This window comes from Notolepis coatsorum (assembly GCF_963971535.1).
Source record: "Notolepis coatsorum genome assembly, chromosome: 19".
Lineage (NCBI taxonomy): Eukaryota > Metazoa > Chordata > Actinopteri > Aulopiformes > Paralepididae > Notolepis > Notolepis coatsorum.
The window spans coordinates 70,840,497-70,866,770 of record NC_140183.1 but is presented as its reverse complement, the minus strand read 5'-3'; the positions used below and the strand labels follow the sequence as shown (position 1 = coordinate 70,866,770).

Genomic DNA, 26,274 nt, shown 5'->3' with positions numbered 1-26,274 from the left:
GTCGATCACACGGCAGCCATCACTACACGTGATGACAACAGTAACATGTCGATCACACACCAGCCATCATGACACGTGATGACAACAGTAACATGTCGATCACACACCAGCCATCACTACACGTGATGACAACAGTAACATGTCGATCACACGGCAGCCATCACTACACGTGATGACAACAGTAACATGTGGATCACACGGCAGCCATCACTACACGTGATGACAACAGTAACATGTGGATCACACGGCAGCCATCACTACACGTGATGACAACAGTAACATGTGGATCACACACCAGCCATCATGACACGTGATGACAACAGTAACATGTGGATCACACGGCAGCCATCACTACACGTGATGACAACAGTAACATGTGGATCACACGGCAGCCATCACTACACGTGATGACAACAGTAACATGTCGATCACACGGCAGCCATCACTACACGTGATGACAACAGTAACATGTCGATCACACACCAGCCATCATGACACGTGATGACAACAGTAACATGTCGATCACACACCAGCCATCATGACACGTGATGACAACAGTAACATGTGGAGATAGTGAGCTGAGACCTTAATATAAACAGTCACATGCCAGCCATCGTTACACATGATGTCTTGCAAGAAATACAACTTGTCAAAAGGCCTATATGGGGCACGGCTGACAGGAGCTGAAAACCTTTTCTTTGATTTACCAGATTTGAGTTTTGGGAGAGGTAAGCGCCCAGTAACAACTACTGTATGAATACATCATTTCTATGTTATTTTTCTGCAGTGTTTCTTCTGCTTAGACATTTGGTCTATTTCGCCTACTACGCTTTCATTAATTAGTTAATCTAAATGCTTCTATTGAGATCAAATGCTTGATACATTATACGTTCTTACATATTGTAGGCTATTCAGTATAACTTTACTGTCCCGCAAAAGCGGCATACTGGCCTGCATTCGTTCACCCTACGAGATGAGCAGAAGACCATTGCATTATACTACATATATCTACATATATCTATATACTACATATATATATATCCACACCTGTCATTTTCCATATCTGTAGATACTATATCTATATCTGTACATATCCTACTCTTACTTTTTTATGCTGCTGGCCAGTATGACTACTACAATACTGTTGTTATACCTGTATCACTGTACATATTATACTACAACGCTGTACATACAACTGATTAGCACTACACCAAGCAGTACTAATTTATTTATTTCATATCCAGTTGAATCACATGTACATTGTATATTGCTGTTGCGCTTTACTGTACAACGAGAATAGAATAGAATAGAAAACGTTATTGCCATTTCAACACATGGTTGATTGGGATTTGTCGTGGTGCCAGCACATACAGTACAGAGGTTTGGAATCCAACCAGAGTGCAAATGTAACTGTACTTGTGCTGTATAACGACAATACATTTGAATCTAATCGAATCTCAAATAAATCCACACCCTGGACTCTGTGAAACCATTTACTGAAAGGCAGACAACGTTTCAATCCAATATGGATATTCAGGGTCAGATCATGTAGTTAGTATGTCAGTCATGACTTGTCAATCATATCTGGTCTATACACATTATGCTAATGTGACCTGTTTTATGTTGTGTTGTGTGTGTGTGTGTGTGTGTGTGTGTGTGTGTGTGTGTGTGTGTGTGTGTGTGTGTGTGTGTGTGTGTGTGTGTGTGTGTGTGTGTGTGTGTGTGTGTGTGTGTGTGTGTGTGTGTGTGTGTGTGTGTGTGTGTGTGTGTATATATATGTGTGTGTGGGTCCTGCAGCGGACGCCCTCGCCGGGGTACTGCGCTGGCAGTCTCGCCTCTGGCAGCTGGTGTCCAAGCTGAGGGGGGCTCGGCAGCTGGGGGACCACCCCGACCCCTCCCGGCTGAGGAAGAAGGAGCGGGCGGAGGCCCAGAAGATCTGGGACAACAAGAACTACGCTGTGGAACAGGTAGCGGCTCCGCGGCCTCCAGCTGTTGCAGAGCGGTTACACAACAGCCTGCCTGCCGCGCTGAACAGCTCTCTCATTATAACATGTTGCCATGAGCCGCAGGATTCCATGGGATAGAAAAGGGCCTTTGTGAGTGTATCTGTGAAAGAGAGACTCCTTCATGCACCCATATTCTTTTACATTTCTTATTCCATTTATTTTTGGGCTTTCTGTATCTTTTCACCCATCCCAATTTAGTCGTTATGCCAATTCCCTTCCTGGTTGTTGCGCGCATTGCCCCACTGTCGGCCTGGGGAAGGTGTAGAACGACCACATGCCTCCTCTGATACATGTGGAGTCGCCAGTCGCTTCTTTTCACCTGACGCCTGACAGTGAGGGGTTTCACCGGGGGAACGTTCACGCTATTTCCCCCAGATCTCCTCCCTGCTGAACAGGCGCCCCGACCGACCAGTAGGAGTCGCAGTTTACATCGACCAGGACACATACCCCATCGGCTTCCGACCCGCTAACACTGCCAATTGTGTTAGTAGGGACGACTGACCAAGCCGGAGGTACCTCTGACAGCTGGATTCGATCCCAGAGTCTCTGCGGTGGTAGGCGAGTGCTTAGTCCACTGCGCTACCCAGCCGCACCTCATACACCCATATTCTATTGTAAATAGTTTGTAGACTATATCTGATTTTGTCTATACTTCATTGTTCTTGTGTCACAATAATTCAGCGCTACATTAATTTCAAACCTTAAAACAGTAACCGGACATGTCTTGTTTGTCGGGAGTTAATTGATGCAGGTGATCTTGATTGGTTGAACAACCAAGCCTTGATTTAGGACCAAGTGTGTTCATGGTGAGAGGGCTTTTTGCATCATACCTGCCAATGGGTACATTAAACATTCAAATCTATATTTTTTGTAGGAATGCATTGTTTTTTTTAAAATCTTTCGGTGCACGAGCTATGGCCAGCCTTGTCACAGTATCATAGTAATTATCTAGATCCTATGGCTTCCATGGTTGTTTCATATATGCACCGTTCATGGGGACTCGTTGGGCGTGGCTACCATCCAATGGACCTATCTCAAACCCTGACCTCTTTTCTTGATCCTCCAATCACAAACAAAGCTTGTCCGAGGCAAGAGACCGTTGTGATTGGAGGATCAAGAAAAAAGGGCAGGGTTTGAGATAGGTCTGCAACGCGGCGTCTTTTCGTGTCGTGCACTAAACCGACGCTAATTAACACTTTGAGTGCCAGCCACGGCATAATTCGTTATTTCATGCCAACCATTGAGTGCCAGAAACGAGATGCAGTTTTTTAATCATTCGTTTTTATATTAGCGAATTCCATTCATATTTCATCAATCTAGCCTCACGTTACCACTGGCACTCTCTCTCTGAGCTCGAATTGGGAAAATACCGCCCCCTCTCGTCTCTCGGATGGTACTGCACCCCATTGGATTAGACTGAATGAAATGGATGGGGGAAGAAATTCCGGATTCCACATTTTACTTGTCAGGCATGTAATACGAGCCGATCCCATTCATTGCCCACCACCAGAACAGCGTGGAATATATGTTTCCAGTACCCAGCGTTGGATCAATAAACACGATCGATATTTGTAATGGCGATCAGGAATTGGAATAATCTTTTTGGAGAACATCTGATCTGAGGTAAGGAATCTATTTTACCAGTATTGGGATAATCAGAGCTGTTTTCACCTATATATCAACGTGTCCCATATGTGTGTGTGTGGCTGTGAGTGTCTGTAGCTGATCAGGAAATAAGAGAATCGATTTTTCAGCCCGCTTCTATAGCGTGCATAAGTACACATACTATCGATAATCTAGCGTTTATTTGAAAACGATTCATAAATAGGCCGAAAAATTACAACGTGTTTGTGTATTACAGTAAAGCGCGATTCCTGCAGAATTTTTATTTGTCTGAAAGTTAAAAAAAAACGAGCGTTTTTTAAAATGGTATAAAACGGAAATGAACCGATTAAAAAACAATCCGTTTCGACAATGTTGACTGCAAACAAGTCATTGATAGGCGACGGCCGTATTAGACACATAGCCATAATTTAAGATATAGTTTATGTGTTCACAAATGCGAGTGATCTGTCATTGAATAGAGCGTCGGCACTCAACGGGGTAAATAGGACACGGAGGCCGGCACTCAAAGTGTTAATGGCCGCCGTTTTAAGGTGTACCAGCCAAATGACCGATCAAGGATATAACTGGCCTATCTCAAACCCTGCCCTCTTTTCTTCAAACTGGGACTTGAGATAGGTCATTTGGATGGTGATGGTTGTTCTATGGATGTTGCACGTCTTGTTTTATCGAGCTTGAGCAGTAGGGGTCACTCACAGTAAGTTTCAAAGTAGCAAAGAGATCTTTTCCATCTGTCTGAACACGGATTCACAGACGAATGCAAGTCTATTGTAGATATGAAGTGATCTATTGTATTTGACAGCCTGCACTACGTTGGATTGTAGTTGATTAATGAAGAATATAATTATCTATGTGGATTCTGAGAGAAATATTCTAGCGCTTCAGGCTGTTTCTGATGTATTATGATGGACCTTATGTGGAAAAAAGTGAAATATAATGAGCCACGGAGCATGATCCAAGGCAGTCTGTCACTTATTACACAACGGTGACCGTGGCGCTATTTCAGCCATTCCCAAGCGGAGGATCTATAGTACACTGAGTAAAGGGTGAGAGAAGTGGGGAATGGAAATTGATTTTAAATCCACTCGCCCTGCCTTCACACTTTATAAATAGCCTCCTTTCGCTGCTAGATCCCCACCATCACCTCTCAGCAAGAGCCAGAGCTTTTTGAAGTACCCCAGGCTGTTTACTGGAAGCCCCTCCGACTCCCCCCCCGCCGCCCCAAAGCCAGGCCTGTCCTTTGATCTGCCCATCAGAAAAGCCGTGGCCATCGACCACCTCCCCAGGGCCCTTCCCAAAAGGGTTCTTCCCAGAAAAGCAGAGCGGAGGAATGTTCGTATGCGCGATGGGGGCTTTCTCTCCCGGTCCTGTCATTGTTTTTATTTTTTTTTGCTAAATCCTCCGAGACAGATAGAAAGCTAGATGGACGGACAGATTGACCGCGGAGCACTCCACGACACCGCCGGTCCCTTGCGGCCCGGGGAGCATCTGCTTGCTAAACAGAGTCGGGGCGTTAGAAGCTATGCGGGAGGTGAGTGGGCTTTGTGTTTCTATTAATACACGTCTGATCCGGTGCCTGCTCTGTGTTCCAGGTCACAGGTCACTTCACGGAGGATTTCCTCCTGAACGCCGCCATCTCTCGCCTCATGGGCCTCACCAACACTCTGACCGTGAGGACACGCTGTAAACCGTCACTGGAGGAAGACGTGTCCCGTGTGCCGTCCTCCTCCAGTTCAAGTTCAAGTTTTGTTTTATTTTGTCACGTATGAAGTACATTACAGTGAAATGCTTGGTTCTGTATGAGCCCCCTGAGAATGTGCTTCGTACAGTAAAAAAGTTAAGAATCAAGTCCACACACTATACAAAATATAGAATATACAAACTAAAGTAAAACCTAAAGTACAAAATGCAAACAATGAGGTACAAAAGTTCAAACCTTTTTAAAAATCCAAAATGCTAAAATGAGGTAGGGATGTAGTGCAAATCTTTTTGTAATAAATAGATACATATTGTGTAGTGTTAAAAGTGTTTAAAGTGTCTAAAGTGAATGTTAAAGATGAGTGTTCGTTAGTACTATCAATATATACTTCTGACTGTAACTAAAGGAAGACATGTCCTGTGCTGTCCTCAATATATACTTCTAGCTGTAACTAAATGAAGACATGTCCTGTGCTGTCCTCAATATATACTTCTAGCTGTAACTAAAGGAAGACATGTCATGTCCTGTGCTGTCCTCCTCAATATATACTTCTAGCTGTAACTAAAGGAGACATGTCATGTCCTGTGCTGTCCTCCTCAATATATACTTCTAGCTGTAACTAAAGGAGACATGTCATGTCCTGTGCTGTCCTCCTCAATATATACTTCTAGCTGTAACTAAAGGAAGACATGTCCTGTCCTCAATATATACTTCTAGCTGTAACTAAATGAAGACATGTCCTGTGCTGTCCTCAATATATACTTCTAGCTGTAACTAAATGAAGACATGTCATGTGCTGTCCTCAATATATACTTCTAGCTGTAACTAAATGAAGACATGTCCTGTGCTGTCCTCAATATATACTTCTAGCTGTAACTAAATGAAGACATGTCCTGTGCTGTCCCAATAGATAATGACGTGTGTGTGTGTGTGTGTGTGTGTGTGTGTGTGTGTGTGTGTGTGTGTGTGTGTGTGTGTGTGTGTGTGTGTGTGTGTGTGTGTGTGTGTGTGTGTGTGTGTGTGTGTGTGTGTGTGTGTGTGTGTGTGTGTGTGTGTGTGTGTGTGTGTGTGTGTGTGTGTCCTCAGAGTGCGACGCTCCGGGTGGTGCAGCACAGTGTGGAGTTTGAGGAGGCTCTAGCGGTGCTGTGTTTGTTGGCGGCACCTATGGCCCCTCATCTGACCTCTGAACTCTGGGCAGGTTGGTGTCTTACACACACACACACACACTGCACACACAGACACATGCACACACACACGCACACACACATACACACATACATAAACACACTGCACACACAGACACACACACATAAACACACACACACAATGCTGAATTCAAAGCACCCAACATTTATTACCTACAGGGGATGGTGGAGAGGTGCTGGGAGGGGGTGGAGCCTGTGGCCACAGTGGTCAGTCATTGTCATTGCTTCTCATTTACATTACATTTAGTCATTTAGCTGAGACGCTTTTATCCAGAGCGACTTACTAATTGTGAACAACAAGTCAGCAGGAGAGGTACATCTCTGGCAGTTAACACATTGACCGCCACAGCAGGGGGCGCTGATATCCCATTCATCGTCGGGTCTTTATTCAATGGATATAGTTTTAGACTGTGACATTTGCGAGTGCTTAAAATATATCTTATATTATATCAATCGGTCTAATAACGCCGTCAACCCTCAGTGAGTTGCTTCTAGTCAACATGCCAGAGACAGATTGTTTTTTCATCCGTACACTTCCGTTTTATACCATTTTGAATAGAGTATGGTTTGGGTGTTTTTCAGTAATTCCAGGAAAAAGGCGAGAAAACCAGTCATCACGTTGTAATTTTTCGGCTGATTATCTAATCATCCTGAAATCAACGCTAGATTATCATTAGTAAGTCTCCCCCCTCCCCCCCCCCCCGCAGCCAACGGTAAACAGCCATACACGGTTCACACAGATAGCTGTGATCGCGGTAGAAATAAATGTCAGATCAACGATCGAATTCATATATAATGTTCTTACCTTGTATCTGATGTAATGCAAAAGAGATAATCCAAATATCTGATCGCAATTCCTAATAATGCTCGTGGAGGTCCGCACCACACTACCGACCGTTTCACAATGACGGGCGGGCGGGGTTACTGTTGCATGCCATCGTTGTATAGAATATTTAAACCCTGCCCTCCCGGCTCCTAAAACATACCAGCTCATTTTCAATGAGATGCAATAGCTCCGCCTGGCAGTAGAGGGCGGTGTTGACCGTCGGCCAGCTCAGACAGGCGCTGAAGGGTCTGCAGAGGCTGCAGCTATGAATTATGAATAGATATAGCGAAATAACAATCCAAAAAACTAGTAAACTCGTTATTGGCGTTATTCGATTGGCGGCCAATAACGAGTAAACTCGTTGTTGGCGGCCATTGTGTTAAGGGTCAGTGGCATTGTTCGTCAAATAGTGTTAAACTTGAGTGTTACACTCTGAGTGCATAGTAGTATGGATATATTAGCATGATAGGTAGTAGTAAGTATAGTAGCATAGTAGTAGGGTACATAGTAGTAAGAAGATTATTTTTTATTATTTGTTTTTTATTTCAGATACTTGAAGATGTGTATTTTTAGGCAACAGCAGAAAATTGGCCGCGTTTCAACTGTCCTGACTGTGGTGGGAAGTTTGTTCCACCATTGTGGAACGAGGACCAAGAATAACTTGCTTCCCTTTGATGACCCTCCCGGAGCTTGGATAGGAGTGGGTCTGAGGCGTCCAGAAGATGTAGAGTGTAGGGGTCTTGAGGGTGTGTAGTTAGAGACCATTAACCGGAGGTAGGAGGGAGCCATTCCCCTCGCTGCACGGTATGCAGGTCAAGGACCTTGATAATCAGAAATCATCACTCCATGACAATGGCGTAAAAAAGTTAAAAGAATAAAGGCCAAACAATATACAATATACAAACTAAAGTACAACCTAGGACAAAATCAAGTACAAAATGCAAACAATGAAGTACAAAATGCAAACTTTTAAAAATGCTAAATGCAAAGATTTGGTAAATCGATAAAAAATATGATGTAGTGTTAAAAAGTGTCTAAAGTGAATGTTAGAGGTGAGTGTTTAAAGTGAGTGTGTGCATGTGGATGTGTGTGCAATGAATGTAGAATGGAGGTTAGTGTTGACTAGTCATTGAGCATCTGGGGATAGAAGCTCCTTTTGATAGAAGCTCCTTTTGAGTCTCTCTACTGGCCATGAGACTCAGTCTCTACCCGACTCTTTTCACCATGTTATATTATAAAACCGAGAGATATCATTATTTTTTTTATTTTTTTCCCCTGCAAATCCTAGGGGCTGTGCAATCGGTTGCAACACAACGTACCTCACAAACATCAAAGGAAGACGTTTAGAGGAAGTAACACGATCGGTGTTAATATACATACCGGTAACGTAGAAAAACATACAATGAAATAATTGGGGTAAAGGACTGTGTTTCTGGGCCGGCTTTAAAGGAAGTTGCCTCGGAGAGACGTCATGTTGACACTGTCGCTTATCTAACTCCTGTGTTTTTGCAACGCCCTTGTGATGTAAGAACAAACTTTTGGGGGGCGAAAGAGAATGTTTCCGCGAGGCTCCGAACACGTCTTCGCGTGTTTATACAGTCGTTCGTTTGGATTATTGTGAGACCCGAGACAATACCGAATCAAGTCAAAAGCGACTTACTACATAAGCTACAAGAAGTCGGTGCCGGCTTGTAAACAATGGGTTAGGGGGGGGGGGTCTCAGAGGTCAGCTGAGTGGAGACCCCCCCCCCCCCGGCTCTGGTCCGTGTGACGGCACTCTATTGTCAGAGAGCCGCATGTAAACAAGGCCCCCGCGCAGCGCAGTCCGATAAGAACAGGGGGGAGGCGGAGGTCACGGAAGGTTCTCCGGCAAGTCACATCCTCCAGCTGATAGCCACCGTCAGGGAACCTGAGGGGGGAGCTTTGGCGGGAAGAGTTGTGTGTGTGTATGTGTGTCTTCTATCCTTGTGAGGACAGGACGAGCTAAATCGGTGTTACGGAGTTGGGTTCAGGATAGGCATGTAGCGCTGAGGTTTAAAGGGGAACGCTGATGAAGATGTGTCCATGTCTTACCTTTTTGAACGTACTGTGGTCACATGCGGAAAGTTCAAACAGGCTCCAGAAGCGGGGATGGATCGCCGGGCCCGGCTGGGTCAGGTCATGATCAGCTTTTTCATGTATTCTATTTTCCGCGAGGGGAAATCGTCGCTAAATGAATGGACTGCATTTATCTAGTGCTTTTATCCAAATCGCTTAACAACTTATGCCTCACATTCAGCCGTTTTGCTGTTTGGTTGGGGGAGGGGTGAGGGCCGGGGGTCTTGGGGTGTCTATCCCCGGTTGTGTATTTTTTGGAGGTGGGTTTCCCTAGTGGAAGAAGTTGTACAACAGACGCTGTGGCAATTCCAGGTGTAGGGGTGGCAGAATAAACAACACACAGACAGGTTGCAGTTCCCAAAATCATGCTCTTTATTTTCTAGTCAAATAATAACGGTTTGCTGGCGGTAATCTGTCGGCCGGGCGGCGTCTCCGCTCTGTGGCCTTTTGCCTTGCGCTGCTACGGGGGACTGAGAGGAGGCTCCTCGGCTCCATTAAGTCCCCCCTCCCCAACAGGCGCACCGCGCCGTGATTCGCTAATCACGTAATCACTCTGATGGGTCTTTAGTGACAGGTGCGTCCGGAAGCGGACGCCCAAACATGGGCAGCGCCCAGCCATTGGGTCGCCACATAGCGCCCATCAATCACCAAGCCTAGGGGTGGCTTGGGGTTGCCACAGTACCCCCCCTCCAGCTCCGACCGTCGGGGAAGAGCGTCCGACGCCCAACAGGCATCCTTCCTGGAGAGGGCGTCTGCGTTGCCATGCGCCACCCCTGACCTGTGAATGACAGAAAAGTTAAATGATTGCAACTCCAGAAACCATCGAGTCACCCTGGCATTGGTCCCCTTTGTCTTGGCCATCCAGACGAGGGGGGCGTGATCCGTCACCAGCGTGAAACGCCTCCCCAGCAGATAATAACGGAGCGTCTCCAGTGCCCACTTAATTGCCAGACCTTCGCGCTCCACCGCAGAATAGTTGCGCTCGTGTGGCAGCAGCTTCCTGCTCACATATAAAATTGGATGTTCCTCACCCTCCAGTTGCTGGGAGAGGACCGCTCCCAGTCCCACCTCTGATGCATCTGTCTGTACCGTCATCTCCTTGTCGAAGTTCGGGGAGATCAGCACCGGTCCCGAACAGAGGGCAGTCTTGAGGTCCTCGAACGCCGCCTCCGCCTCCGGTGTCCACTTCACCGTGAACGGCCGCCGCGCCTGGGTCAGATCTGTGAGGGGAGCAGCGCGAGCAGCAAAGTTAGGGATAAACCTCCTATAATAGCTCGCTAGCCCATTAAATGTCCTGACCTGCTTCTTGGTTAAAGGGCGAGGCCACTCCCTTATCGCATCAATTTTCCTCTTCTGCGGTTTTACATTGCCCCGGCCTATTGTGAACCCCAGGTACTCTGCCTCTTCTAGTCCCAGCCTGCATTTCTTTGGGTTGGCGGTGAGACCCGCCTCCCGGAGGGCACCCAACACCGCTCTCACCTTTTGGAGGTGGGTGTCCCAATCTGATGAGTGGATGATAATGTCATCGAGATATGCGGCTGCATACTCCCGATGGGGCCGTAGTACTCTGTCCATCAGCCTCTGAAAGGTAGATGGCGCCCCATGCAGGCCAAACGGGAGAACTTTATAATGAAACAGCCCATCTGGGGTGGAGAAAGCCGTCTTCTCCCTCGAGGCGGGGGCCAGAGGGACTTGCCAATAACCCTTCGTTAGATCTAGTGTCGTGATAAACCTGGCCAGGCCCAGTCTGTCAATGAGTTCATCCACTCTAGGCATGGGATAGGCGTCAAACTTTGAAATGTCATTAAGCTTCCGGAAATCATTGCAGAACCTGGTTGTTGAGTCGGGTTTCGGCACTAAAACAATAGGACTGGACCACCCGCTATGAGACTCCTCAATCACTCCCATCTCCAGCATGACCCGCACTTCTCTTCTGACTGCCTCTCTTTTTGCCTCTGGGATACGATAGGGCTTCAGCTTTACCTTGTCTCCCGGGCTGGTAATGATGTGGTGCTGGGCCAATGTGGTGCGGCCCGGCGTGGCCGAAAACACGTCCCGGTTCTGTTGGACCAGCTCCCGAAGCTCCTGCCGTTGGGTCGGGGACAACTGTTCCCCGATGGGGACATCGGCCGCCTCTGCCACCTGCTGCGCAAAAGGGGGGAGAGGGGGGGGCGAGAGCAACACATCCCGGGCATGCCATTTCTTCAACAGGTTAACATGGTATAACTGTCGATGCTTCCTACGGTCGGGCTGGTGGACCTTGTAGTTGACGGGACCCACTTTCTCGATTATGTCGTAGGGTCCCTGCCATTTGGCTAGGAATTTGCACTCTGCTGTCGGTACCAGTACTAGGACCCGGTCCCCCACATTAAACTCCCGTGGCTGTGCGCCCCGGTCATAAATGCGCTTCTGTGCGTCTTGGGCCTGTTGCATATGTTCTCTCACCACTGGCCAGAGCGCCTTCATCCTGTCTCTCATTACCTGCACATGCTCTATGAGAGACCGGTGGGGCGACGGCTGTTCCTCCCAAATCTCCTTTGCGATGTCCAGGAGACCCCGCGGCTTGCGGGCGTAGAGCAGCTCAAACGGCGAGAAGCCAGTGGAAGCCTGTGGGACCTCACGCACAGAGAACATCAGAAAGGGCAACAACTGATCCCAATTCTTCCCATCCTTCTCCATCACCTTCCTTAGCATGCTTTTCAGGGTCTTGTTGAAGCGCTCGCACAGCCCATCCGTCTGTGGATGGTATATGGAGGTTCGCAGCTGTTCCACTTTCATTAGTTTGCACATTTCTTTCATGACCCGCGACATAAAGCACGAGCCCTGATCAGTGAGAATAGAGTCGGCAATTCCCACCCGACTAAACAAATGAAAGAGCTCCCGTGCCACAATTTTGGCCGTCACCGTGCGTAACGGGATGGCTTCGGGGTAACGGGTAGCATAATCTATGATTACCAGTATATACTGGTGGCCTCGGGACGATTTAACTAGAGGGCCCACCACGTCGAGGGCAATTCTTGAGAATGGGGTCTCAATGATGGGCAGCGGGATCAGAGGATTTTTATATTGTACCTTTGGTGCTGCGCGTTGACACTCTGGGCAGCTCCTGCAGTAGTCCTCTACCGCTCTCTTCATGCCCGGCCAATGGAAACGCGCCCTTATGCGCTCCATGGTTTTGTCCACGCCCAGGTGCGCTCCGAGGATATGTGAATGCGCTAGCTGGAGTACAGTGGGAATAAAGAATTTCGGCACCAGCAATAGATCTCTAACCTCATTATTCTTTTTTACGACTTGGTACAGCAACTGTCTTTTTATTGCAAAGTGAGGATATGAGGTTACTCACCCCCTCCACAGGATTTCCATCTATGGTTTTGATATTCGCCCGGGCCTGCGTTAGGTTTGGGTCTTCCAGCTGGGCCGTTCCGAACTGACCCGCCAGGTCCCTCCCCACCTCGTCCGCCTGGGGGAACTCCGCAAATGGGTCCTCGTCACTGCTATCCGTCTCGGGGCCCGCTTGGGGCGCCGGCGCGTCGTCACCCACACCTGATGCCGTCTCTGTCTCACTCCCCGGTATATTCAGGGGTTCCGGCGCGTCGTCACCTACATCTGATGCCGTCTTAGTCTCACTCCCCGTTACGTTCAGAGCACACACCTTCGGCTGACGTAACCCTTTCCTCTTCCTCGGTTTACCCGTAGAGGGTGGGGTGCGCGGGGAGATGACGGCTGAGCACAGCTGGCGATACAGGGGGCAGTCTCGACCAATCAGCAGCGCTACCGGCAGGTTAGGTATGACGCCGGCTGTCATCGAGCAGACCCCCTTGGTGGTTGTCAGGGTGATCTGCGCTGTAGGATACAACTTTGTGTCCCCGTGCACACAGGACACTGACACTTGCGGAGCCTCTGCGTCGCAGTGTGCCAAATGGGGCTGAACCAGCGTTATGACACTACCCGAGTCCAGGAGCGCTACGGCATCTTTGTCGTTGACGCGCACGGGTAAAAGTGTCGCCGATGTTTCCTTATGGGCCCAACAGGCTGCGCCATAATTGCACGTCTTTCCGCGGGGGTCTGAAGCTGCCGCCGATGGCATGGACACATCCCGGCCTGGGCAGTTCCACGAGAGATGCCCGGGCTCGCCGCAGTCATAGCAGCGTCTTTGGTCCTGGTCGAACAGCGGTCTTCTTCGGGGTAGTTCGGGATCACCTGCGTTCCCTACCCGGCCCCTTGGGCTGGGCTCGTCGGGACCCCTCCTTGTTCTCGGCCGCTCTGGCTTTTCCCCTCGCCCCCCTTTGAGTAACTCCTGCGTTACCTGGTGGGCCTCCACAATATTCACCAGCTGCTCCACGGAGCGGGGGTCCGCTTGACTCGCCTGCTTCTTCGTGTCATAGGGGAGGGCTCTGACAAAGTGGTCCATAACAATCCGTTCCAAGACCGTGGGCCCTCCGGGGTCAGTCATTAGCCAGGCTCGGCTTATGCGGACCAGGTCGTGCATCTGGGAGCGCGGGGAGGCCTGTGCGTCATACACCCAGTCATGGAACCGCTGCGCACGGGACTGCAGACTATGGCCGTAACAGGACAAAATTTCCTGCTTTAGCCGAGTGTAGTTCTCGGCTTGCTCCGGTGGCAGGTCCTGGTAGGCCTTTTGCGCATTACCCGACAGGAAGGGGGCCAGCAGTCCCCCCCAGTCGTCTTCTGGCCAGCCCTCCCGGCCGGCGGTGCGCTCAAACGCTAGGAGATAGGCTTCTATATCCTCCTGCTCCGTCAGCTTGGGGATGAAGCGCCCGGGGTTAGGCCGCGTCCCGGCGGCCCCTTCCTCCCGCCGGTGAGAGGCCATCCGCTGGAGCTCCGCGTGGATCATCCCTGTCTGTTTCCTCTGTTCTTGCAGGGCCTCTTCGTGCCGGGTCTGTTGTTCCATGCTCGCCTGTACGAGCTGCTGCACCAGCGCGTCCATGCTTTTTTTTTTTATTAAATATATATTTTTCTTCTTTTTTTTTTTTTTTTATTTCTTTTATTCTACTTCGATAAAGTCTATTGTTGTTTATTCCGCACCCCTGATTGCCAGTAGACTATGCCCGCATTCTCCACCACTGTGGCAATTCCAGGTGTAGGGGTGGCAGAATAAACAACACACAGACAGGTTGCAGTTCCCAAAATCATGCTCTTTATTTTCTAGTCAAATAATAACGGTTTGCTGGCGGTAATCTGTCGGCCGGGCGGCGTCTCCGCTCTGTGGCCTTTTGCCTTGCGCTGCTACGGGGGACTGAGAGGAGGCTCCTCGGCTCCATTAAGTCCCCCCTCCCCAACAGGCGCACCGCGCCGTGATTCGCTAATCACGTAATCACTCTGATGGGTCTTTAGTGACAGGTGCGTCCGGAAGCGGACGCCCAAACATGGGCAGCGCCCAGCCATTGGGTCGCCACATAGCGCCCATCAATCACCAAGCCCAGGGGTGGCTTGGGGTTGCCACAACGCGTAAGACGCCTGTCTGTTGTATAACAATGATGTTGTTGTTGTCATTGTTGTTATTATTTATTATTGTTTATTTTAATTTTATTATTGTCCTGTCTTTATTTAGTTTTGTTGGCCGCAGGTGGGGGAAGGGACCAGAGAGTGAGATAATTGCCGTGTGCTGTGGGACATGTATCTGCTGTACACCTGTTATTCAAATAAAAAGTATAATAATACCAAATATATAAAGATACATATGAGAAAAAATAAATAAACAGTGTAAACAATATCATTAACTCTGAATATAAAAATATGAGAAAAGCAAACAAGACACAGTCTCGGACTGGTGGGGGCCCCTGATTCGAGGTCTTGGTGAGTCGGAGTGTTAAAGAGGCATGATGCTCTGGTTCGCTGGGGCGCCGGATTTGGGGTCCTCACGGGGTGGGGATGGGGACCTTGGTTGTCGATACTGGAGATGATGGGTGCTCAGGTAATCTCGCCTTATGGTACATATATATAGGTATATATATATATATTCTTATTCATTTATATATTTAATTTATACATGACTATTTTATTTTTCATTATTCTGATTTAACTGATGGTCTTGTCATTGTCGTTATTATTATTACTGTTATTGTCCTGTGATGTCTTGTTTATTAGTATTGTTACTGTATTGTGTTGTCTTGTTTCATGTTGAAAAGGGAAAATAAAGAAAAATTGTGTAAAAAAAAAAAAAAACATTCAGCCGTTCGTTCACACATTCTCACACCGACGGCGGAGGCAACCACGCAAGGTGCCGACCTGCTCATCGGGAGCAGTTAGGTGGTTAAGTGTCTCTGCTCAAGGACACTTCGACACGCATGCACGGGAGGAGCCGGAATCGAACCGGGAACCTTCCGATTACCACACGGCCGCTCTACCTCCTGAGCCACTGTCGCCCCCAGTGGGTGGACACGGGTCGGTGTTCCCTTTTTAAGGCTAGGGGACGAATTTAGTCAATCGTCCTCACAAGTGTAGTTATACAAGAACTCTTGGGTAGTTGCATACAGAACGTGTGTGTGTGTGTGTGTGTGTGTGTGTGTGTGTGTGTGTGTGTGTGTGTGTGTGTGTGTGTGTGTGTGTGTGTGTGTGTGTGTGTGTGTGTGTGTGTGTGTGTGTGTGTGTGTGTGTGTGTGTGTGTGTGTGTGTGTGTGTGTGTGATGCATGCGTGTGTATTTCTGTACACTGGCTGATGGGTGGGAGCAGAGGTGAAGGAGTATTCATGGAGCGAACAATGCGGTTCAGGGACATGTGACCCACCGCTACCCCCAGCGTACGCTACAACCTCTGCTTTACCCGCTCTCCCTCGCCACACATACACACGGCACAGGATGGAGGAAGTTCACATCCTTCCCATACGGCTCCTGTGGGATGTTTTTAGCGGGGAGTTGAGGGGAGTGGGTGGGAGAGGCCGTTGCTTATCCACCATCTGGATCAGCTGCCTCCATGTGGGAACTAAAGCCGTGGTAGAAAGTGAAAGAAAGTCGCTCCTTATGGGTTTTTCTGGTTCAGCTTATCGAGCGCTCAGCCGCTTGTTATCGGCTGTTTGACACTGTTGTTTGTGGGCCGCTGAACAGCCACTGTGCTGCTTTTCACGCTGCCCTTTTCAACACTGTCCTCGGGTTTGTCCTGAAAGCTTTGCTTTCATGGAGGAATAAACGATGTGAAGCGTGTGACAGCATCACAAGTTCAATCTGTTTTCCGCTCCTCACCTCTCTTCTCTCCTCTCTCTCCTCTCCTCTCTCTCCTCTCTCTCCTCTCTTCTCCTCTCCTCTCTCCTCTCCTCTCTCTCCTCTCCTCTCTTCTCTCTCTCCTCACCTCTCTCCTCTCCTCTCTCTCCTCTCCTCTCTTCCCTCTGCTTCTCCTCTCCTCTTTTCTTCTCATTGTTCTGTCTCTCCTCCCCTCCTCTCCTCCTTTTTTCATTCCATATTTCCTCCCCTCCCCTCCTCCTCTCCTCTTTTCCTCTCAATGTTCCTCCTCCCCTCTCCTATCCTCTCTTCTCCTCCCCTCTCTTCTCCTCTCTCCTCTCCTATCCTCTCCTCTCCTTTCTTCTCCTCCCCTCTCTTCTCCATCTCCTCTCTCCTCTCCTCTCCTCTCCTCTCCATCTCCTCCCCTCTCTCCTCCTCTCCTCTCATCTCCTCCCCTCTCTCCTCTACTCTCCTCTCCTCTCTCGTCTCCTCTCTCCTCCCATCTCCCCTCTCTCCTCCCCTCTCTCCTCTCCTGTCCTCTCTCCTCTCCTCTCTCCTCCCCTCTCTCCTCTCTCCTCCCCTCTCTCCTCCCCTCTCTCCTCTCCTCTCTCCTCCCCTTTCTCCTCTCCTCTCCTCTCTCCTCCCCTCTCACCTCTCTCCTCTCCTCTCTCCTCCCCTCTCCTCTCTCCTCTTCTGTCCTCTCTCCTCTCCTGTCCTCTCTCCTGTCCTCTCTCCTCTCCTCCCCTCTCTCTCCTCTCTCCTGTCCTCTCTCTCCTCTCTCCTGTCCTCTCTCCTCTCCTGTCCTCTCTCCTCCCCTCTCTCTCCTCTCCTCTCTCCTCTCCTGTCCTCTCTCCTCTCCTGTCCTCTCCTCCCCTCTCTCTCCTCTCTCCTCTCCTGTCCTCTCTCCTCTCTCCTCCCCTCTCTCTCCTCCCCTCTCCGCTCCTCTCCTCTCTCCTCTCCTGTCCTCTCTCCTCTCTCCTCTCCTCTCCTCTCCCCTCTCCTGTCCTCTCTCCTCTCCTGTCCTCTCTCCTCTCCTGTCCTCTGTCCTCTGTCCTCTCCTGTCCTCTCTCCTCTCCTGTCCTCTCTCCTCTCGTGTCCTCTCCTCTCTCCTCTCCTCTCTCCTCTCCTGTCCTCTCTCCTCCCCTCTCTCCTCTCTCCTGTCCTCTCTCCTCTCCTCCCCCCTTTCCTCTCTCCTCTCCTGTCCTCTCTCCTCTCCTGTCCTCTCTCCTCCCCTCTCTCCTCTCCTGTCCTCTCTCCTCTCCTCTCCTCTCTCCTCTCCTCTCCTCTCTCCGCTCCTCTCTCTCCTCTCTCCTCTTCCCTCTCTCCTCTCTCCTCCCCTCTCTCCTCTCCTCTCCTCTCCTCCAGGGCTGAAGCAGGTAAAGAACCCCCTCAGCTCTCTTCTCTCTCAGGAAGGAGATGTGTTAGAGCAGCCCTGGCCCACTGTGGACCCCCAATACCTGGCGGTCCCTGACACTGTGGAGCTGACAGTACGGGTAGGTACACACACACACACACACACACACACACACACACACACACACACACACACATGCACGCGCATCAGCAGTACCCTGATGAGGAGGGCCTAGCCCGTTGAAGCGCCGGTGAAATCAGTGATTTGAATTAGTGGTCTGCAAGGGCCTTGAAATTAGGCCCGTGCCCAGCCCGAGCCCATGACGTTCAGGCCCTGCCCGACAATAAGCCTGACTGTAATGCAACATTTGAAGCCCTAGCCCGAATGAAAACCAGGTTATTTTTTTTAATTTAGACTTACATTTAAAAAAAATATTATTTGTTTTAAATATTCAAAACACGGTTTTATATGAACTTAATAAATAAACAAAAACAAAAATGTCCAATAGGTCTGCCTAAATAACAGATAGGCGCATATCGCGCTGAAAACTAACAAGCATTATATTATAGCCAAATATAAATTTTTGTTTTAGATATTCGAAACACTGTTTATATATTAACTTAACACTATGATCGCCGGGGACGAGTTTACACGTCATTCCTAGCCATACTCATTCTGCCGAAGACGCCGTAACTCGTCTTTGATGTCAATATTTCAAAAATCTGTCATCGAAATCATATTTCTTTTCCGGAGCCCTGAGACACACTGCTGATCTCCTCTCAACTCTCTAGCGGTTCAAGAGCGCCATCTGGTGGCCGATCGGCAGATCGCCAACCGGAAATTAACCTTTGAACCGGAAGTGCTCATCCATATGTGGTCCGGGCACTCGCTATCGTTAGAGAGACTCCGTCTTGATACAGTGAACATCGATCGGTGCAAATAACTCGAAAAAACAACATGATTTGGACGTATATACTATTATACAACCTGGAAATGGATCGGCATTTCTCCATCCCATAATAGAAAAAATTCTGTTCCACGCTCATCTGCCAGCGGCGCGAGGAAGCCACGGTGAGTTTCAACGTTATTTTCTAACGTCTTCTATACTAACTGATCTGATGAACATATGACCCACTCTGGATGAATCATCTAACGCTGCCCACGGAATTATAAACGATCCCCCGCCCATCCGGTCATCATCAGATGATACGTAGAAACTTCTAGAATCACGTCCAGTTGAATTTTTTTATCTCGCGCCGATTGCTATCAAACTGTATTTCATCATCAATATAATGCATTTGGAGCTATAAATCAAGTTCTGGAGAAAGCTGCAGAAAACGATAAAAACATACTTATACTTTAGACCATATTTTAGTATGAATATGTGAATGAAAAAGTTTAACGTTGCTACACCCTGAACAATACATATAGGACATTGAATGGGCCATAATAATGGCAATTTAGCAATAGAATTTAAAAAGTTATAGCCCTGCAAAGAAGGGGAACTTCTCCATAGACAAATAGAGCTGGCGAGGGATGGTAAATTATGAATTTAACCCATGGCGATTAAAGTGTTAATAAATAAACAAAAACGAAAATGTCCAATAGGTCTGCCTAAATAACGCATATCACGCTGAAAACTAAGAAGCATTTACATAGCCTGTTTCGCTCTTATTAGAATGCCGTCCCAGTGCTCGCTGACACACACACACACGACACAATAGCCTACTCAGTCACTATACAAACAAACAGAAAACAGAAATCAGATTTCGAGCAGAGCAATATTTATATAATGAAAGCACAACAGAACAGGGCAGCAGCGACCCCACCAGCAAATAATAATACATCAGACTCACCACTTCGCTGTTGATGTCAGCAACGCGTTGAACAACGTTAACAAAACTTCGCCAACCGGCTACATACATCCAAGAACAAATTAAAACATTCACCAACTGGCTATATTCCAACTTCAAACAACCTATGCCACTTCGGTCCGGTTCATTTGTTCATCATCCACCTGAGGGCTTCATCACTGTTCTACTCCCCTCGAGTTCTCCCTGCGGGCTGCGGTAATTACATCCAAATGGTTCCAAAAATGCAGCTTTCCCAGACGCATTGCGAACTTTCAAAAGCTCTCCCTTTCCCTAATTCCATATCTGTTAACTTATCCATTGCGACTCAGAGAGACACTCTGATCTCTGATGACAGCTGGCGCAAAAATGAAACAGAAACTTAAAGGGGAACTATCTTATAAATGGCCTTTTTGAGTGTTTAGCATTGTTTCCTAGCTATGTGAACTTATATTAATATGATCTATGTCTCTAATCCTCATATTGGCGCATTCTTCCAATTCTCCTCTCACAATATTCACCCTCACTGAACTGAGTCATCTGAAAATGTGATGATTTGTGATGTCAGAAAGACACCGCTGCATGATAATGGCGAGGTACAAGATGAGCTGCACACAGTGGTTGGAGCCCAGGCTCAAAACGGCTTGAGATCTTGAGGTAGAAAAATGCTGTTTTTGAGGACTTGATTAGAAATACAAAACAATGAATAAAAGAAAATAAAAAATTACAGAGGTGTTCCATAGACTCACAGGAATTGTGTAAAAGTGCCCAAAATAGTGAAAGAAATAGTAAAATAGTTCCCCTTTAAGGTTATCCTATAACCCTAGTTATATGAGTATAGCGAGCGCGGAATAAAGAAAAAATAAATAAAAAGAGGGCGCTGCCCGGCCCGCCGAGCCCGAATTATTTATTTAAGGGGAGACACTGCAGGTGAATAGGGTAAACAAATTAACTAATAGATATCACAATTAAACTTCCCCAGTTGATTACTTATATTAAGACAAGACTTTTTTGTATTACAAGTTTTCTGAAATTGTATGTTTAAATATGCAAATGAGGCATGATCTACTTAAATATGCACTAATTTGCATATAATTCCAGGACAGAAATCTGAACATTGGATAAAGCCATTTTCAAAATTATAGTTTCATTTTGTTGACATATTAGAGCCAAAGGTTATTACAGAGGGGATTTTGGATATCTCTTTTTATCACTCCATAAATCAGAAAATACTCCATTCAGTCCATTTTTATGGTAAAATTCCATATTTCGCCATGTTTTTAGGAATAAAATGTGATATAAATCAGGGTATGAATGCGATATCAACAAACCCTTCTGTAAATACCTTCAGAACATAGATATGAATAGAACTGGAAGGTTTGGTGTATGTGCGTGCTACTGAAGTGGAGATGTCTGGCTCAGAGTATGAGGAAAAACTCTTAAAACTCATTTTTGGGAAAAACGCCTTCAAAGTTCTGTATTGTAAAATGCCATACTTTTTTTTTTAAACTGATATTTACAAACACAATACCTAATCAAACCATTAGTAATAGACAACCTAAATACATGCCTGATAACTGAATAATAATAATATTGATGTTATTGAACTGAACAGAACTACACACAGGCTACAAACAGTGTAGTACAGTGTAGTACCCCCTAATAGGCAAACAATATTTGAATAGATATCACAATGAAACTTTCCCAATTTGTTATGTACATATAAACTAAGAAAAAAGTTTTCTGAAATTTATGTTTATATATGCAAATGAGTCACTTCCCCATTAAATATGTGCACATTTATGGATACAATAAGGCAAAATGATGTAAAATAAACAACTAAATGTGTGTTATTGACATTTAATTGTCACTAGTTTCATAGAAGACATGTTTAGGAAGCAAAATATAACAAAATCTCAAAATCAACAAAAAAAGTATATTTGACTATTCACCTGCAGTGTCTCGCCTTAAAAACAAAGCCCTACCCAGCCCGAACCCGTCGGGTCAGGTGAATGAATGAATGAATGAATGAATGAATGAAAACTTTATTAACAGATTGCAGAATGGGTACAGTACAGTACAGCTCAATACATACAATTGTTAAGGGGATGCAGACCAGAGAAAGACTTTCGTCTTGTTTACATCAGGGTCCCCCATTTTCAATTCATCGTAACATATATGACATACATGACATACAGATAGACAGTACTGCTCCATCTATACATTTATGACATACCAGATTTGCAATTACAGTACTGTGATACAAAAAGAGTCCAGAAAGAAAAGAGTATATACATTAGGCGTGGAAACTGTACATTGGATTGGGTAGGTGGGGGTGGGGGGGGACTGTACATTGGAGGTGGTTGGGTGGGTGGGGGGGGGGGGGGGGGGGTTGGTTAGGAGTGGGGGGGGGGGTTGGTTAGGAGTGGGGGGGGGGGGTTGGGTAGGGGGGGGGGGGGGGGGTTGGGTAGGAGGGGGGGGTGGGGGACACTGTACAACTGTACAAACAACACTGTACATTGGATTATTGACAAGACCATACTTGGTAATTTACTGTACATTGGAGGGGGTTGTGTTCGGACATTTACAGGGGCCAGTTTCGGGTTGCAGTCTCCCTTAGGTGTTTTTTGAGAGTGTTTTTGAAAGTGGGTAGTGATTCACATTCCTTTACAGCTTTGGGTAGGGCGTTCCACATTGATGTGGCATAATTGCGAAACGTGTTTAGTCCCTTGTTTGAGCCGAATCTGGGTTTAACATGATTTGTGGAGCTCCCTCTGGTGTTGTGATCGTGGTATTCACTGACCTTTGGGAAGTATTTTGTCATGTACATGGGTACCTTGGTCGTGTAGTGTATCTTGTAGACCAGGCCCATTGCAAGTTGCTGTACTCTGTCGTCTACTCTAAGCCATCCTAGGTTGTCAAAGTGGGCAGGGGTGAGGTGGGTTCTAGGAGTAAGGTCAAGCAGTAGTCTGACCAGTTTGTTTTGAGATGTTTGTAATTTTGTTTTTAGCGCCTTTGAGGTGCTTTGGTACCATGAGGTGCAAGCATAGTCGTAGTACCCTTGAATGAGTGCTCCTGCTAGAGTCTTCAGGGTATTCTTGTTTACCAGTGAGGAGATCCGGTACAAGAATCGAGTTCGTTGGTTGACTTTTTTTATTACATTGGATGCCATTTTGTCACAGGAAAGATTTGCCTCTAGGATGGAACCCAGGTTCCACTTCAATGTTAGCATTAATAACGCCTAATCTATGTTTTAAATTATGTGTTTTATGTGTCTAATCTGCTCGTCGCTTATCAATGACTCGTTTTCCAGTTTTTAAGCTGTTGTCTGGGGCAACCAAAAGGGATTCCTCCTATCCTGATAATGTATGTATCATACTGGTTTGATCGTACACCAAACATGCTTCAAATAATACTGGTTTATTTAGTATACACACATTAATTTAACACACGGTCATGTTTTCTCTTACATGCACTCACCCACTCATGTATTTTGTGTTTATAATTAATTCCATATTAGCTACTATATGCACACATGTTTATATTTACATATATGTATTAATAGCTATATGCACACACACATGTTTATAATTACATATATGTATGAATAGCTATATTCACACATGTTTATAATTATATAGATGTATGAATAGCTATATGCACACATGTTTATAATTATATTATAGATGTATTTAATAGCTGTATGCACACATGTTTATAATTATATAGATGTATTAATAGCTATATGCACACATGTGTATAATTATATAGATGTATTAACACTTTCAGAGCCCAAGCTTAATCTTGATTTACCGCTTGAATGCCCACCATCCACTTCAATGTTAGCATTAATAACATTGTCGAAGCGGATTGTTTTTTTATCGGTTCATTTTAGTTTTATAGCATTTTGAAAAGCCCTCGTTTTCAAGGAAAATATAAATATTCCATGATAATCGCCCTTTACTGGAATATTCTAGAATACATGTCATTTTTCGGCCTATTTATGAATCGTTTTCAAATAAACGCTAGATTATCGATAGTATATGTGTACGTATGCACGCTATATAGGCGATCTGAAAAATCGATTCTCTGATTTCCTCAAAGCGATCGCCCACACACACACACACACATATGGCGAACGCTGAGATCTCAGCGAATACAACTCTGATTATCCCAAGACTTGTAAAATAGATTCCTTACCTCAGATCAGATGTTCTCCAAAAAGATCATTCCAATTCCTGATCGCCATTCCAAAAATCTATCGCTTTTATTGATCCAACGCTACATACTGTATTATGTATTCCACGCTGTTCTGAGGCTCCACAATGAATCCGATCGGCTCGGGTTACATGCCTGAGAAGTAAAATGTGGATTCCGGACAGGCCACGTGAGCGGATCGGCGCGGGCGAGAAATCCGCTCTTCGCTCTTTAAAGCTTGGTCCGCTCCGCTAATCGCTCAAGTTGACTCCGCCCCCAAGTCGCTCTCCGCTCGCTCACCGCTCACCTTGAATCGACCGCGCCACATCGCTCGGCAGATTTTTTTTTTTTTTTGGAGCATGGTGTAAATTAGCTCAAACTACAACAGTACACCCCCTGGGCCCCTTAACAATTGTTTGTATTGAGCCGCATTGTAATTGTACCCATTCTTTTTTTTGTATTTTATTTTTTTATTATTTTTTAAACAAACACATAAACAAACATGACAACACACAATAGGATATACAAATACACATATGCTCCAGCTCGTACCCCCCTCTCCCGGACCCCCCATTGGATAATCCAACCATTATAATTTGTTCCTAACCAGACACTACCATTATATGCTGGCTTTTATTCTCTCCACCACTTCTAACCACATTGCCATTTTGGATTCATTGAGACCCAAAATTCTAGCTGTTGATATTTCTTGATAAATCACATCGAGATATGTAAGAATCCAGACCTTACGGCACATTTTTTCCGGTTGAAACCATCGTGATGCTATCAGCTTTTTAGCCACTGTGATACCGGATAAAACCAATCTCTTTAGCTGTGGAGGTACTGCATGCTCAAAGACATCATTCAGCAGTAATACAGAGGGGTGTACAGGTATATCCAGAGTTAAGAGATTTGACAGTTGCTGGGTCACTTCTTTCCAAAATATCTTAACTGGTGGGCAGTCCCAGTACATGTGCATAAATGTCCCTTCGTCCCCATTTGTACATAAGGAGCATTTGGAGTCTTGTTTAAGACCCATTTTGTTCAGTCTTATAGGAGTTAAGTATGTCCTGTGAATATAGTTAAGATTGATTTGTTGATGGTCCGGGTTCCTTGATGCAAGGCGTACATTTGCCCAGGCTTCTTGCCAGTCAAAGTCTATCTCCAGGTCTGGTATATCCCTCCTCCAGACTGAGTCTAGATGTAGGGTTTCATACGAGGCCGTTAGTAATTGATGATAAAAATCTGAAACAAAACCTCTCGATGTCTCTCTTTCATAGAAGAATTTGTGGTATCTGTGGTGTACAATTGGTATCCTTAATGGAACACTGTGAGCCTTCAAACATGCCAATAACTGTGCGTAAAAATAATATGAGGACTTGGTGAGATAAATTTTTTTGCATATCTCATCAAAACTACAAAAACCCTGTTTGTTGAAAACGTCTCCTAATGTGTGTATGCCTTGCTTTTCCCATCTAGGGAATCTTATAGGTTGTTTTCCAATCAAGAGTGCATTGTTATTGAATAAGGGAGTATGATTATGCCATTTATGTGGGATAGAGTATTTTTTTTGTGTTTCACGCCATATCCGGATTGCATGAGTGATTATGGGGCCAAATTTCCGTTCGCATTGCTTAATTGATAATTTGGTGTACACTATGTCCTTCAGCCTATGTGGAGCTACTATATTTTCTTCTAAATTTCTCCAGGATACTGATGCTTGGGGATCAAACCATGTCGTCAGTGGTCTTAAAGTGTATGCCTTAAAATAGTGGTGGAAATCTGGAAATGCCATACCACCGTCTGCTTTGTTTCTCTGTGCGGTGGATCTTTTTATACGTGGTGGTTTGTTATTCCAAATAAATTTGTATGTGGAGGAGTGTAATCCTTTCCAGTAACCCTTTGGAGGGGGTAACGGTAGCATTGAGCTGAAGAAGTTGATTCTAGGTAGGACGTCCATCTTAATTATTGATATCCGTGCTTGTACTGAGTTTTTAAGTTTTGACCACCTGACAAGGTCGTATTTGATTTTGTTTTGGATTTGTATGTAATTGTGCTTCACCGTTTGGCTTATGGTAGGGAATATTTCAACTCCCAAACATCTAAAGTGTTTTACCATCGGTATCTCTTCTGGGAGGGTTATATTTCTTTTTGCAGGGGCGTTAAGTGGGAGGAAGGCCGACTTCGGCCAATTTATCCTAAATCCCGATAAATCTCCAAAGTCCTCAATCAACTTGAGAAG

The 26,274-nt window shown here is 46.2% G+C and overlaps 1 protein-coding gene across 1 annotated transcript in view; it reads left to right on the top strand.

The window, feature by feature from the left end:
• The window catches only part of lars2 (leucyl-tRNA synthetase 2, mitochondrial), a 175,418-nt gene that overhangs the window by 122,161 nt on the left and 26,983 nt on the right, over window positions 1-26,274 (top strand). Inside the window, 4 exon segments of the mRNA XM_084335979.1 lie at window positions 1,798-1,967; window positions 5,222-5,299; window positions 6,415-6,526; window positions 17,997-18,124. Of these exon segments, the coding sequence (XP_084192105.1) occupies window positions 1,798-1,967; window positions 5,222-5,299; window positions 6,415-6,526; window positions 17,997-18,124 (488 nt within the window).